Source organism: Typopeltis vanoorti, chromosome 26 (assembly GCF_054136105.1).
Source record: "Typopeltis vanoorti isolate ZY-2024b chromosome 26, IOZ_Tvanoo_1.0, whole genome shotgun sequence".
Lineage (NCBI taxonomy): Eukaryota > Metazoa > Arthropoda > Arachnida > Uropygi > Thelyphonidae > Typopeltis > Typopeltis vanoorti.
In genome coordinates, this window is record NC_143574.1 from 13,471,269 (window position 1) to 13,487,076 (window position 15,808).

The 15,808-nt window shown below is 38.2% G+C and overlaps 1 protein-coding gene across 1 annotated transcript in view; it reads right to left on the bottom strand.

Annotated features, from left to right (window-relative positions):
* The window catches only part of LOC150092340 (sodium- and chloride-dependent GABA transporter 1-like), a 247,537-nt gene that overhangs the window by 19,931 nt on the left and 211,798 nt on the right, over positions 1-15,808 (bottom strand). Inside the window, exon 14 of the mRNA XM_090414962.1 lies at positions 10,013-10,195. Within this exon, the coding sequence (XP_090271088.1) occupies positions 10,013-10,195 (183 nt within the window). The remainder of the gene's footprint in view (positions 1-10,012; positions 10,196-15,808) is intronic.

A 15,808-nucleotide genomic window follows, 5' to 3' on the forward strand; every position in this document is an offset into this window, starting at 1 on the left:
GGGCACAAATGGTACTGCAAAAAAAGGCGCCGATATCAACATTATCATTTCGAAAAGTAGCCCCAATATCACTGGCCCTGACAAAAGTAACGGTATCAAACGTCCCCCCCCTGAAATTCCTCGTCAACTCATCAGATCTATGTTATCAAGATACAGTTCTGTCACAGGAAAAATACGCATATTGTCAGCAGCCACGAAGAAGCCCGAATTTACTCATGTCAAAAGTTTCCGAAGACAGGCATAAATGCACTTTCCAAACAACGAAGCACTACACAACCTGCCAAACTTAATCAATACGGACATAAATGGAATCACCTACACTTTCTACTTATCTTTCTCATCACAGTGCTTCTTCTGTCACATTAGGAAACAATATCCCTATATTACCAGCGATTCATCAACAAACATCCCAGCCCAGAATAGCAAACTGGTTGAAGAGAAAATCAAAGCATAGGAAAAAGTAAACCAAAAATTCTCTCCCCATCACGAATTGCAGAGCCAAGAAAATCCTTAACTGGAAAAGACAAGGTTCTGTCGAGTAGTGAGATCCAAAGCTCTGATAACGAAGTCTCATAGCACACAACACTTAACAAACAGTACGAAAACATCGGATCCTTCCAGCAGAGATGACCAAGATGAACTAATTAAAAGCAATCCCTTGACACAACAACCAGAATCACCAACCCAGCCTCCCACTAATTCAAAACCTCATCCAATGGAAGAAACTACTCAAAATGGCATTTAGTCACCTGCAGCCAGTCAAGAAGAAACAGAGTTCCAAGAGGATGAGGAAACTGTACTTCCACATGATGACTTAGAAGAGGAAGAAGCTAAGGGGGAACTTTCACACAGTGATGGTCCCCTAACCATGAAGCAGATATCATCCTTCATACAGAAAGCGAGAGGTTCCCCTCACAAATTAACTATAGCCCTTAAATACACTACAAGAATCCTGGAACTAATATCTCAACTTCAGGATCTACACTCGAAACTGAAATGTAAAAAGAGCAGAGCAGAGGTTAACAGGGTAAGCGAATCTATTACCTAATTAATGAGCTACAAACACAATACCAGGACCAATATTAGATTAAACTTGCAATCAAACATTCATAAACATAATGTCGTTGAGTCTTTTTTCTCTCAATGAAAGAGGATGTGCCTTTGCTTTACGCAATAGAATAGTCCTTGACCACGTACAAAAATATCATATAGACCTAATACTTCTGCAAGAAACAAATATCAACTCCTCATCCAATTTATCCAGAAGATGGGCAGAGTGGCCTTATGACTTACAGCACTCTGCAACCCAACAACATCATGGAGCAGGAACTAACTTAGGTGTACATCATCGATCTCCCTACAAACTGAAAGTGATTGCTGATATACCAAGATAAGCCTTGTATGCTCACATAAAGGCACCCAACCATAATACCATGCATGTGTTCAATATCTACATACCACAGCAGGATGCTCTGGCATCACAAATCTTGGATTTCATTCAAAACCACCTTTCTAGTATTGACCAAGAATATATTATAATAGCTGGAGACTTTAATTGCACTCTTAACCAAGAAAAAGACAGACTTCAATGAGCTGAACATAGTAGCCAATTAACAAACAAACTTCAAACATTGGTAAACGATAATGAACTCGATTCTAGTAGTAAGACTTATACGTTGGTTAGACATAACTGGTAATTAGTTTATGGAATTAACAACGCATATAAAGTATATTAATTAAAGGTAACTTTAATGAATAACTTCTATATTTCGGCAATGTCACATTGCCATCTTCGTGAACATAAAGATATGGTATGTGCACTCAGGAACTAACACAAAGCAAATGAGGAAGAAAGCAAGAAACTAATATTGTTCCTAAAGTCCTAATGGTGCCCTCTTGCAGGCTAATTTGGTAGTCTTGGCAGTTGGGCTGAAGTTCTCATAATGAAAGTCTCCCAAATTTGGGGCAGTTTCATGCACCCAAATTTTTTGAGGTTAGGAACGTTTTTTAGAGCTGCTGAAGATTCTTTGAATAATCTTTCGTATTTAAACTTGCTGCGATGGATTATTTTTGTTTTCTTCCAACGAATTTTATGGTGGGTATCTAAAGCATGGTCTGCTAGCCCAGAGTGGCTGTACTGGTGAAACCGGATGTAGTCTTGGTGTTCTGAAATCCTGATATTTGTTGTTCTGCCTGTTTGGCCAAAGTAGGACAATTTGCAGCTGCAAGGGACCTGGTATACACCAGGTAGGTCTAGGGGAAGTGGTTGGTCTTTGGTAGAGCGAATAAGGGATGCCAACTTTTTATATGGTCTGTAACAGGAAGTAAGGTCATATTTTTTGAGGATATTGGTTATTTTTTCAGAGGTGCCCTGGATGTAGGAGATGGTGATAGACTTGGTGTAATCTTTATTGTGGAGGGGGGGGAGAGGGTTGTGGTTTACAGGTTTTAGTACTTTTTGGATTTTTTTGGGGTTATAGCCATTGGCTAAGAAAGTGTTGAGGATGTGGTTTAGTTCAATAGTCAGGGCCTTGTCATCTGAGCAGATTAATTTTGCCCTGTTATATACATAAACAAAATGTGCCATTGCATCCCATAGTGGATGGCATTGATTCCCCACATATAAATTAGCCAAACATTTAGCCAAAACGCTCACACACTACACTGACAACACACCATCACACATAAAATACTCGGCCCACTTTAAAGCCAGTATAGAAAACCTCACACTCCAACACACTGACATAATGGTCAGTTTTGATGTCTCCTCCCTATTCACTAATGTCCCACTCAAAGAAACCCTTGAGCTCATCCAAGCCAAGTTTCCTCCCGATATCTCAGCCCTATTTCAGTTCACAATGAACTCAGGCTATTTCGTTTGGCAAGGAAAGTTCTACAAACAGATAGAGGGGACAGCCATGGGTTCACCACTTTCCCCACCCTTGGCCAATTTCTTTATGGAGACATTTGAAGAGAAAGCCTTAAACTCCGCCCCACAAAAACCCACTATTTGGCTTCGTTATGTGGATGATGTGTTTGCTATTTGGCCACATGGCTCAGACACACTCCACTCCTTCCTAACACACTTAAACAAACAACATCCCAGAGTCCAGTTCACCTTAGAAAGAGGAAAACAACACCCTCTCCTTCCTAGACACTTTAATCACCCGCCAGCTTGATGGATCTTTGGTTTTCTCTGTTTACAGAAAACCCACCCACACTGGCAGATACATTCACCAGCAATCCCCCCCCCCTCACAACAATATGGGGTGATAAAAACACTATATAACAGGGCAAAATTAATCTGCTCAGATGACAAGGCCCTGACTATTGAACTAAACCACATCCTCAACACTTTCTTAGCCAATGGATATAACCCCAAAAAAATCCAAAAAATACTAAAACCTCTAAACCACAACCCCCCTCCCCCCTCCACAATAAAGATTACACCAAGTCTATCACCATCCCCTACATCCAGGGCACCTCTGAAAAAATAACCAATATCCTCAAAAAATATGACCTTACTTCCTGTTACAGACCATATAAAAAGTTGGCATCCCTTATTCGCTCTACCAAAGACCAACCACTTCCCCTAGACCTACCTGGTGTATACCAGGTCCCTTGCAGCTGCAAACTGTCCTACTTTGGCCAAACAGGCAGAACAACAAATATCAGGATTTCAGAACACCAAGACTACATCCGGTTTCACCAGTACAGCCACTCTGGGCTGGCAGACCATGCCTTAGATACCCACCATAAAATTCGTTGGAAGAAAACAAAAATAATCCATCGCAGCAAGTTTAAATACGAAAGATTATTCAAAGAATCTTCAGCAGCTCTAAAAAACGTTCCTAACCTCAACAAATTTGGGTGCATGAAACTGCCCCAAATTTGGGAGACTTTCATTATGAGAACTTCAGCCCAACTGCCAAGACTACCAAATTAGCCCGCAAGAGGGCACCAATAGGACTTTAGGAACAATATTAGTTTCTTGCTTTCTTCCTCATTTGCTTTGTGTTAGTTCCTGAGTGCACATACCATATCTTTATGTTCCCGAAGATGGCAATGTGACATTGCCGAAATATAGAAGTTATTCATTAAAGTTACCTTTAATTAATATACTTTATATGCGTTGTTAATTCCGTAAACTAATTACCAGATAATGAACTCATTGACGTCTTTTGGCATCAACATCCAGATAAGAAGTCCTACACATGGAGGTCAGCAACCACAGCAACTAATAGGCCACTCTACCAAGCACGACTGGACAGATACTACATTTCCAAACACACTTTTTTTCCTATAGTTAGAAACATCTCACACATACATTCCTATATCTCAGATCATTTGCTTCTTCAAGCTGCAACTTTCATTATCTTTGGAAGCATCCAAATCAGGAAGTGCCTATTGGATCTTCAACAATATCCTCCTGAAAGAACCAGATTACATAATAAACACTCAGGCTTCAATAACTAACCTCACTCACTTGAAAGGGGACAGAACCAATAAAAACATGGAGTCCCACCTAAAATCACAAATAAAATCCTTTACACAGATATACAGTCAACAGAAAAATCAACAGAGAAACATTAGAATTCAACAACTTGAAGAACAGCTCAAGTATCTCCCATAAGAAAGCCCTGAATATCATTCAGCCTTCCAAGCTATGCAAAGACACTCAGAATTATCTACAAAAGGTGCCCTACTTAGATCGCAGCATGCACAAATAAATATTTTTAAGATGCCCCCACAAAATATTTTTCCTCTTTGGAAAAAAAAAAGGCAGATAGCAAACTTTATTTCTGCTATCAGACTTCAAGATGGCAGCATACAGAAGATCCAAGTAAAATCACTTCTGAAATTCTACAATACTACAAGAATGCATACGGCTCTACAGGAACATCCCTTCATGCCATTCACGAAATACTGAAAGAAACAAAAAAATCTCTGTAACACATCGGAACCACTTAGAAAACAAAATCACACTAGATGAACTGAAAACTGCATGCACATCCTTGCCAAATAACAAATCTCCCAGCCTTACGGGTCTCACATCAGAGTTTTTCCAAGTCTTCTGGAATCAACTCGGACCACTTCTCCTCAAAACACTACAAGAAGCCTACTCAATGGGCTCCCACAATCCGTCACAACCTCAGTAGCACGACTGATACCAAAGAAGGGAGACCACATGGATATCCAAACTGGCGTCCAATCTCACCAATTAATACTGACTGCAAAATCATTTCCAAAGTTATAGCAAACCGAATAAAGCCAACACTGCCTGAAGTTGGCCAACATCAAACTTATTCTGTTCCAGAAAGATCAATACATGATAGCCTCCATTTAATACGAGATCTCATCCACATCGCAAACAGCCAACATGAAAACCTAGCACTTGTCAGCCCACGAGTAGCTTCATGAAGTCCTAAAGGCTAGGATTCTCTCATCATTGAAACAGTGCAATTGCTATACAGAGATGCACTCTTCTGTTTAAAAATCAACATCGGGCTCACTCGCACTTTGTCATACTCTCGAGGGATCAAGCAAGGGTATCCTCTCTCTGAACAATTATACACACTGGCCATAGAACCCTTCTTAAAAAGAGTATACACACACCATTATCTCCAAATGAACCAGCATAATAGAGCCACATCAAAAAATAGCCCTATCAGCATATGCTGATGACGTCACTGTAATAGTCTGAAATGAAGAAGAGGTGACAGTAACCGAGGAAGCACACAGACTATATGCACAAGCCTCAGGAGCCAAATTAAACTCTGCAAAAACCATTTGCTTGTGGTCAGCAGATAGAAGGCTAGAAATGATTCTCCGATTGATGTACGTGGTCAAGTGAAGGACAAATATACTTAGGTGTACACCTTGGCAACACCAAAATATATAACACACTGAACAGGACACAGCTGCACAACCGATTTAAACAGGTGCTAGGAAAATGGAACAGCATTCTTTCCATATATTCACTTAGAGGAAGAGTACTAATAGTTAACCAGATGGCTGCGAGTGTGTTATGGCATACCCTCAAAGTACACTCACCCCCTCAACCCTGAAGACTTTCTGCATCACATTCAAAAGGCAATGAAATGTTTCCTCTCGAATAATACTAACCGGACAACATATTCTGAACTCTGCAAGCCACTCAGTAAGGGAGGTCAAGGCCTGAATTTCCTTGAAAATAAGATCAGATCCTTTCAGACCAATCATACTTATGTAACCACCTTCGATTACATCATGAAATCATCCACCAGAGGAGTTACACTTTCCACAATCCTCCGAATGGCCTTTCTGCACCATCACCTCTTACATTACCTCATTTTTACATAGATATTCTACAGCGGCAGAAAAATATTGAACTTCATCACACACTGACAGGATCAACTCTACTTACAGAACCACTATTTCGAACAGAAACATAACAAGTCTCGCAACTGGCCAGCCCTTTATTTCCCCACATAGAACAGGGCAGGAATAAGAATAATAGGGGACCTCCTGACCCAAACCCTAAAGTGGAAAACATCAACATGCCTACCAATGAAAAATCCAAAAAAACTGAAAAGCAATATCAACAGATGCAAGCTGCTGTTATAAAAGCCTATCCAGACATCGCTACACCTCAGGGGATCCGTATTCCTTCTTGAAGGATCGGCTCCGCATGTTTCTACAGTTTCTACAGCCTCACTTCCAAATCTTCCATCCAACTACAAGGAAATATACCACCTCCTCATGTCAATGCCTCCAACTTCGCCCTTCGTATTTTCATCCTTAACCGTCTCATCTACAAGACTGCACATGCCACCGAGTTTTCAGTGGGATCTTCCATATAAATCAAGGTGTGCAAAACCAGATTCCGACATGCAGTGAAGACTATGGCATAACATCTTGCCAAACCCTTCTAAGTTCTGCAAATTTCAGCTCAGAGAAATGGATTTGTGTCTCTATCCTGCAAAGTTTCAGGTACTGCCTCTAGCACCTGTAAATACGCACACAGCCAAGAAGACTACTGGAATTTAGTCCATACAGAAGAGAACAAACAAAGAATATGTAATTTCCTCTTCATCTGAAGAGAAATTACATATTCTAAGGCCGTCATTTACAGTTTCTACCTTAAGTACACAAGAAATAACCAGCACCCATCCATCACTGAATCGAAACAAACCCTCATGTGTTGCCTACGTCAGAAACTACCAAGCAGACTTTCATTGTAACTCGATTATTACAAAGAAACAAGAACTGTCGCAAAATTCATAGAGGAGTGGAATCCAATTGGTACCCTGTTCTGGATTGCCGACGACGAAACACTTCCTCTGAAAAATAACTAAAGATGATATTGAACTGTAATGTAATATTGACTGTTACTAAAAACACAAATCCTGTCAACAACTGATGTATCTTTTGCCTCCTTTCAATTGTATATCTAAAAAGAAAATCTTTTTTTTTTCTCAATATATATTCTTATAATATGTAAATAATCCTTTTTGTTGCCTATCTTCCTATGTATATTTTATCAAGCTGAATAAAAAAAAATCTATATATATATGCATGTATTTGTCGAGAAAATAAAAACTATAATATTGGTTATAGTTTTTATTTTAAAACATTATTGGGGTTATGATAATGGATTTTATTTTTAAGTAATTTTGAATTATACCAAACTGTATAATTTTATCGATAATAAGCGATATTTTTTCATGGTTAATTTTTTTTAAATTTTTACCTTAATTTTGATATTTTATCCAAACATGTATACACTGTACTTACAGTGTGTATGCATATTTCGAAAGTTGCAGCACCCCCACGATTTCAAGCCACGAGCCGCCACTGCAGTGAGACCAAACACGATGGTCTCATGTTACCCATTCCTTTCAACATGAGGCTGATATGTTTAGCATATGAAACGAACTCAAGAACTATATTCACGATATATCAAACTACAATTAACATAATTAAATAACCGCAAGGGGTTAAGGGCACAGCAGTTTTATTTTTTTCCCCTTTCTTTTTTTTTTACTTTTTCGCTGTTATTCCTTCCAATAGCTGTATTTTGTTTTCAAAAAATTGAAAATAAATATTTCTTAGCATATTTTGCGAGGATTCCCATGGAATTTCGCGTCATGCAAAACAAAAAAAAAAAAATCCTGGGCGCATAAAGATAGCCATTTAGTTATGCATAAAATACAAAACCGATTATAGTTAAAGAATACAGATCTAACCTCTTAAAAGTGCACAGCGATCTTTCAGACAACAGTGAAATAGCTCAAAATCAGAACTGTATATGATAATTGCATCATATGACTTATATGGCTTTGCAGGGAAGTACCAGTTGTTTTGTAAGCATTATTATTATTATTATTACGTTGTGCCTTTAAGGAGCCCAAGGATTCATCCTAGGAGGGCACACTATTCCACTACAGCTCACCTTTACTTAATTCTCCAATTACTACCATCAACACACAGTGCCATCTACCGAGCACCACCACTAGTATGCATTGTCTATGCATGTGTTCTTGTGGCCACTTTACTTGTATGTAGCTTGAAAAACTCAAGTTTCTGGATGAAAAACCCTGCTATTCTCACCTTCAGCTGAAAAAACCCATATAAAGATTCCTCTTGTCGAGAATCTAACTCAGTTCATTTCCAATCAAAGGATGCAAATATACCATCGTTCTTTCAACTATGCTGCAGAGGTTCTTTATTATATACATTAATTATATGTATTTTTTTTAATTTTTATATTTTTAAAAAAAAAATTATACATTTTTTCCCCTCCACTTCTTATATTAATCCATAAGAGATGAAAGCTTTGCTCTCATTATATATGTCTGGATCTTCATTCACTCACGCACATATGTCAGCACTATATTGGGAATCTGTAAATCTCGACTTAGGTAGTAGCCGAGATAGCACGAGTAGAAACACCAGCATTCAGACTGGCCAGTTGGTTAGAAGGCGCAAGTATAAGTACAGGAGTGTAAGTTGCACCGTTTGATTCATACATGATATGTAATGTTTTTTTGGTTGATTCAGTGAAATATCATAAATTCCAGTTTGTCGAAACTTCCTAAATTCGAATTACCTGTTTTTGTGAACAGGCCAAAATATATCCCAACTTACTTTCAGCCTGATTTAAAAAAAAAAAAAAAAAGACACTTATAAAAACAGTGGAGATTGAACAGCCCACTCAGTCTCCAAAAGTTAGATAGGGCTAAATGGCCTCGCCTACTCCCATATACGGGAATAAAAAGGTGTTAGCTGATTTTTTAAAATAAAAAAAAAAGAGCCTGTGTAGCTCAGTGGATGTGGCATTTGCATACCACGGCACTTGGCCGCACGAAGGAAGACTTGGTTTTGAGTCTAGTCAGTGACTAGAGGGAAATTTTTCTAAGCCTTTTTTCGACCGGTTCCCGAGTTAGTCGATCTCTGGCACGGGCAAGCGGATTTTTTCCTCCCACAAACTCGGGTTTTACGTCCCGTAAACTCAAGAAAATCGACCGTAGAACCCACATTATTTCAGACATTAAATATATTGTGTTATGGTTAGGGACCACGAGATGGCGGCACATTTGAGCTGTCTCTCTTCACTGTGTACCGCTTAATTAGTGATAGCCTTGGGCCATCTATCTCTGATTGGTACCAGTGGAGATTGAACAGCCCACTCAGTCTCCAAAAGTTAGATAGAGCTAAATGGCCTCGCCTACTCCTGTATACGGGAATAAAAAGGCGTTAGCTGATTTTTTTTTTTTTTTTATAAAAATATGAATTAATTTTACCATGCACAAAATAAATACATATTCTGGGAAGGAAAAAAATCAGCTTTCCCTCAATCTTGTTGAGACAAAAAAAAAGTGAATGATTTACAGATTTAACCAAAACCATATGTAGTTGTGGTAGTTGTGCTGTTAAAATTTAAATTAAAATGTTGATATAAATATGATTTTTTTCTTTCCCCCAGAGAAATTAATGTTTCGTTAGTCTAGTATTTGTTGCTGATACTTACCTGAAGAAGTCCAGTTTCCTGGTTTCTACATAAGCTTGGAAAAATCCCACAAAGTATAAATGTTGGAACGCTCACAACTGACAATCCCAGTAACAACCACCGAAGTAGCAATACTGTCTTGGAATGTATAACTGACTGAAGTATTAAGGATGAACTTGACATGAATGATGTGCCTAGAATAGCCTACACCATTGCATTAAGGGAGAAAAAAAAAAAAAAACAGATTTAAGATATGAGATATTTTATAAATGCCAAGTGATGTATTATTATTATTATTATTATTATTATTATTATTATTATTATTATTATTAGATGCCCATGAAGTCATTAGTTTCATCATACATACATCATACATATGATGTATGTATGATTATACACGATGAGTCTTTTGACTTCATGGTGTCAAAAGACTCATCGTGTATAATCATAGAGGCCTGAATAATAATAATAATAATAATAATAATAATAATAATAATAATAATAATAATAATAATAATATGTGTATACCTGCCAGTGAATTAGAAACCTTTATGAAGATGCATGTAAAAGTCACATAGCCTATATGCAAAATATACTTGGTCTGTGTCACACCACATGTTCTAGACAATCATTTAAGAATGTTGTTGAAAAAAAAAAGAAAAAAAAAGATCTTTTGCAGTTCAATAAAAGGCTTGTGTTTAATCAGTAGAAAAATAATAAACCTTGCTTGTTTAAGAGGTGTAACTGTGGTCCTAAGGCAGTCTGTCAGGAACTAGATCACCATCACCTGAGAAGGCTCATATAGATAAACAGAACAAAACTTTTTATGTGCAGCAATTGACCGAAGTATTCAACGAAAGCTTTCCCAACCCATTTTTCACCAAACCATGCACAGGGAATTGAAGAGGATTCCGTATAGGCGTGCAGTTGCATGCCTATATGGAAACTACTGATTTCGGCTAAGAACTGGAAAAATCATCTACAGTGGTGTAAGGAACACCATGACTGGACACTGAAAGACTGGAAAAAAGTCTGTGTGGTCCAACAAGTCATGATACATCTTGTTTGGTACTGACAGTAAGCAGAAAGTTTGGTAGGCATCTCCATTAAGCAATGAACCCAGCTTTCCTTACACAACTCGGGGTTCTGGAGGTGGTGTCGTGGTGTGTTCTCTTGGTATGGAATAGGTTTCCTGATATTGTTGGAAGGTCTGGTGTCCTACAAGAAATATCTGAACATTATTGCTGATCAAGTCCATCCTACAATGTCGACTTTTTTTTATCCAACAGGTGATGGTTGTTTCATGGACAACAATGCCATGTGCAGAGAATTGAAGAGGATTCCGTATAGGTGTGCAGTTGTATGCCTATATGGAAACTACTGATTTCGGCTAAGAACTGGAAAAATCATCTACAGTGGTGTAAGAAACACCATGACTGGACACTGAAAGACTGGAAAAAAGTCCATCATACAAGAATTGTTTAGCAGAGGTTCAGCGACTTCCACCACCTTCCCTGGCATAGATCTGAACCGCCATTCAGAATTTATGGGACATGTTAGAAAAACAGATCCTAGAGGATAGATCTGCCTTCATCAAATCTGAGCGAGTTAAAGAACTGTCCGGTGAACATCTGGTATGCTGTTGATGTAGATGCAATCCAACACCTTGTGGAATCAATGCAAAACCACATATGTGCTGTAATTCAGGCTAAAGGAGGTCCACACAGTATTAAATAAAAGTTTCTTATTCAGTGGCCATATATGTAGAAGATAACATTATCACAGATATAGGTTATTAAATCATGATTTGAAATCATTTACTGAGTTCAGGCAAAGAATTCAATCACTAACCATTCCCTGCTCAATAAATGAATAAATAAATAAAATAATAATAAAAAATTCTACACCTCACTTTCCCTCTCACTTTATTTACATAGCTTCCAGTCTACTTGTCTAAAACAAGTTCTACTTGTTTTCTCCCATTCTATGAAAAATCTCTTTCACATTCATCGAGCAACAACCCTTTATCATCTTATGTGCTAAATCATATTTCTACTCTTTATCCTATCCTATGTTGGATAAAGAGTAGAAATTTTTATATCCTATGTTGGATATAAAGACAACTGTGTTGTCTTTATATCCAACATTCTAGACACCAGAAACCACTTTAGTCAATCATCTCTGAACTCTTCTCAATGCATCCTCACTGTTGTGTTATCCTCACAATTTTAGCAATATGTTCCTTAAATTTTAGGTCCTCATCTGTGATCACCCCAAGGTTCCTCTCTTCTCCACTTCCTTCAAGAATCCCCAACCAATTGCATAATGTGCATCTCATCCAGTGCTGGCCCGTCAAGCTTTAAGTGGGGGTGCTGCCTATATCAAAATAATTTTTTAAAAAATCTTTTTTTCCTAATTAGTAACCAATTTATTAATAAATAAATAGATTTATTTATTAAATTATAAATAGATTTATTTATTAATAAATTGGTTACTAATTAGGAAAAAAGATTTTTAAAATAATTATTTTGATATAGACAGCACCCCCCACTTAAAGCTTCACGGTCCGCCACTGATCTCATCTCTGCTTTTCAAATTTTAACACCTTACTCTTTGCAACATCGAATTGGTAACTCACCTACCTGCTCACACACATACATAGTTTATCAAATCCTCCTGTAAAGCTCCAAAATATGCTCTCTTTCTTATAGTTCTCTCCAAGTTAACATAATTTGCAAACAGCTAGATATCATTAACACAACAAACTAAACAGTGATGGCTTCAAAACAGACCCTTGGTTTGTTTTGAAACGCTACCAGTGAATTTCTTCTGAGACACTGCACCCCTATAAACAACTTGCGATTATCTATGAGATAGTCAATCTGCTATCAAATGCACGAGTTTGTGGCATTCAGCTGACTCACTGAGGGAGTCTAGTCTCACTCAGTAAGCAACATATCTTTCATACTGAATTTTAAATTCATGCACACTCCTAGCATTAATAACATATTCCTGCAATGCATTCCACAGAGCCACTACTCCAATGTAAAAACTCTACTCCTCACTCTCCTGCTTAGCATACCTTTACACAACTTCCCAGGATAGCTTCTTATTCTCCTTCTGTTACCTTCTACGCTATGTATAATCCTCTTTTGTTTAATCCAGTAAAATATCCCTCACTACGTTAAACATCATCATCATCAAATTCCTGACATTTCTCCGCAAGAGGTGTACAGGATATGATAGTACTGCACGAAAAATTTACATCATTGCTAACTTCCTATCTCCAATTTTCCTTCAAATCAATCTGTTACCTATCAAGACTCCACATTATCAGAACTTATATTTCTATCTTCTAAGGCACTTTTTACTGTGCAGCCACTGTAAGACTTTTATACCTCCATACTTGAGCATTTCTTGTCGAATATCATCCTCCAGCTTCCTTTCCACATTTCAGACTTTTGATGGCTTTTTCTACTTCAAGTATGGATATGTATTCCTGAATGCATGCCTGATCAGTGTTTTTTATCACTGTGCTGTCATCACTGCTAGTTTCGTTTAGCAATTTTTCAAAGTAATTACTCCATACTTCAAGGATATCTTTTTCTCTAGTTTTCATATCACCTTTATGGTCTTTACATGTTCCTTCAAAATATGTGGCAATATATCAAGTCCCACAGCCTTATTAACATCAAGTTTGTTCAGTTTCCATATGCATCTTGCTCACTCATTCATTCGCTTCTCCTCCTCATGCACTACTCTCAAACTCTTCATTATGTCACATTCAAGGCTGGTCGTTTGGTAGAGCCTCTGCTACTAATGGCTCACGCAAAAAGTTAAGCAAGTTGGAGTGTGGTTAGTAGTTGGAAGGAGTTCAATCATTCGACGCTCTTGGCACACTCTCCCTCGACGAGTCTTTTGACTCCCTGGAGGTTCCTTTTACATCCCTCTTTCCTCCATTTCTGAGCTTCTTCAACAACCTGCAGAATATCTTGCCACCTTCTTGATATTTATTTTCTATGTTCTTAGCAAAGTCTTCCCAATACTTTTGTTTAGCTACTTTTACACAGTGTTTAGCTTTCTTACATTTGTCTCTGTATTCTCTAAGAGCACAAGCTGACTTATTGGCCAGGAACTTTTGCTTTCTTCTTTTCCTTCACTGCCTCCTTAACTTCCTGTGCCCATCATGGAGTTCTGAATTTTCTATCCTTGCAGACAACCTCCCCACATGCCTCTCTGGCTGAATCAGTCAATGTTTTCTTCAGAGCTTGCCACTGAATTTCAAAGGTTTGATTCCTGTTCTCCAACGCTTTTATTTTTTCTTGAATAATGTTTGTATATTTTAGTGTACAGTTCATATCTGAGCGGTGCTCAACTTTATTTGCTTTAAAACTTTCTTACATGTTCTTCTTTTCAATAGCACTTTGCAAGAGTATATCATCCAGGTGATGATATTGAAAAAATGAAGGAACCATTAGTTTATATGGAAATTGTGATGAATGAAGTGGAGGTGAATAGTCTATTACAGAACCTTAATGTGAATACATCTGTAGGATTGGATGGTATACCGGCACGGGTATTACTTGAAGTGGCTAAAGAATTATCAGTGCCCATGACCACGTTGTTTAATCTGAGTCTCGGGTCTGGTTTAGTCCCGAAGGTGTGGAAAGAGGGAAAAATAGTTCCACTGCATAAAGAAGGATCCAAGTTGCAAATTACTGACCGATCAGCATATCAGGAGTCATTGTCAAGGTATTATAGAAAGTAGTCAATGGAAAAATACAGGAATGGATTGATGAAAATGAGATACTGTACGGGGGACAGCATGGCTTTGTGAAGGGTAGATCATGCCTCAGTAACGTGCTCAAGTTTTATAACACAGTGACGGTTGAACTGGATAAGGGTAATGGGTTTACAGTGATACTGCTGGACCTGGCTAAGGCATTTGACAGGATACCACATGGAATTCTAATCCGTAAACTGCAACATATGGGAATGGATATAGGGTTGATGAGATGGATAGGTGGGTGGTTGATGGAGAGATATCAGAGAGTAGTTTATTCAGGAGTAGAGTCCAAAAGACACCTGTGACTAGTGGTGTGCCACAGGGTTCTGTTCTTGGACTACAGCTGTTTAATTTGTTCATTAACGATATAGGGAAGGATCTAAGAGGAACAGTTCATTTGTTCGCTGATGATGCAAAGTTGGGTAGGGCAATAGTGAATGTAGAAGATGTCAAAATCTTGTAGGTTGATTTGGATAGATTGGAGTTCTGGGCAAAGGAGAATGGATGTCAATTTAATGTGACAAAATGTAAGGTTATGCATTTTGGGATGAAAAGATTAGCAGCAGTATACCACATTGGTGGAACTGTACTCCACGAGATTGATGAGGCTAGGGACTTGGGAGTGTTGGTGGATAGGGAGATGAAGTTTAGGGGGGCACATTGCAAAAGTGGCTAAATCAGCTCATCAACTCACTTGGTTGTTGAAAAATACTTTGGCAAGCAGAGACAAGCAAGTTATTGTTCCTCTGTACCGAGCCTTGATAAGACCTCATCTCGACTACTGTGCCCAGATTTGGTCACCTAGGTTTCTTCTTGATGGGGAGAAGGTGGAGAGGATCCAGAGGCGAGTGACCAAGATGATAGCAGGTCTATGGAATGAACCTTATGAGAACAGGTTGAAAATTTGTGGGTTGCAGAAATTGGTTGATAGGCGGAAAAGGGGAGATATGATTGAGACATTCAAATTGCTAAAGGGTTTCTCTAGGATTAATTCAGAGGATATTTTTGAGATCAGGACTGGTGGTGGGAGA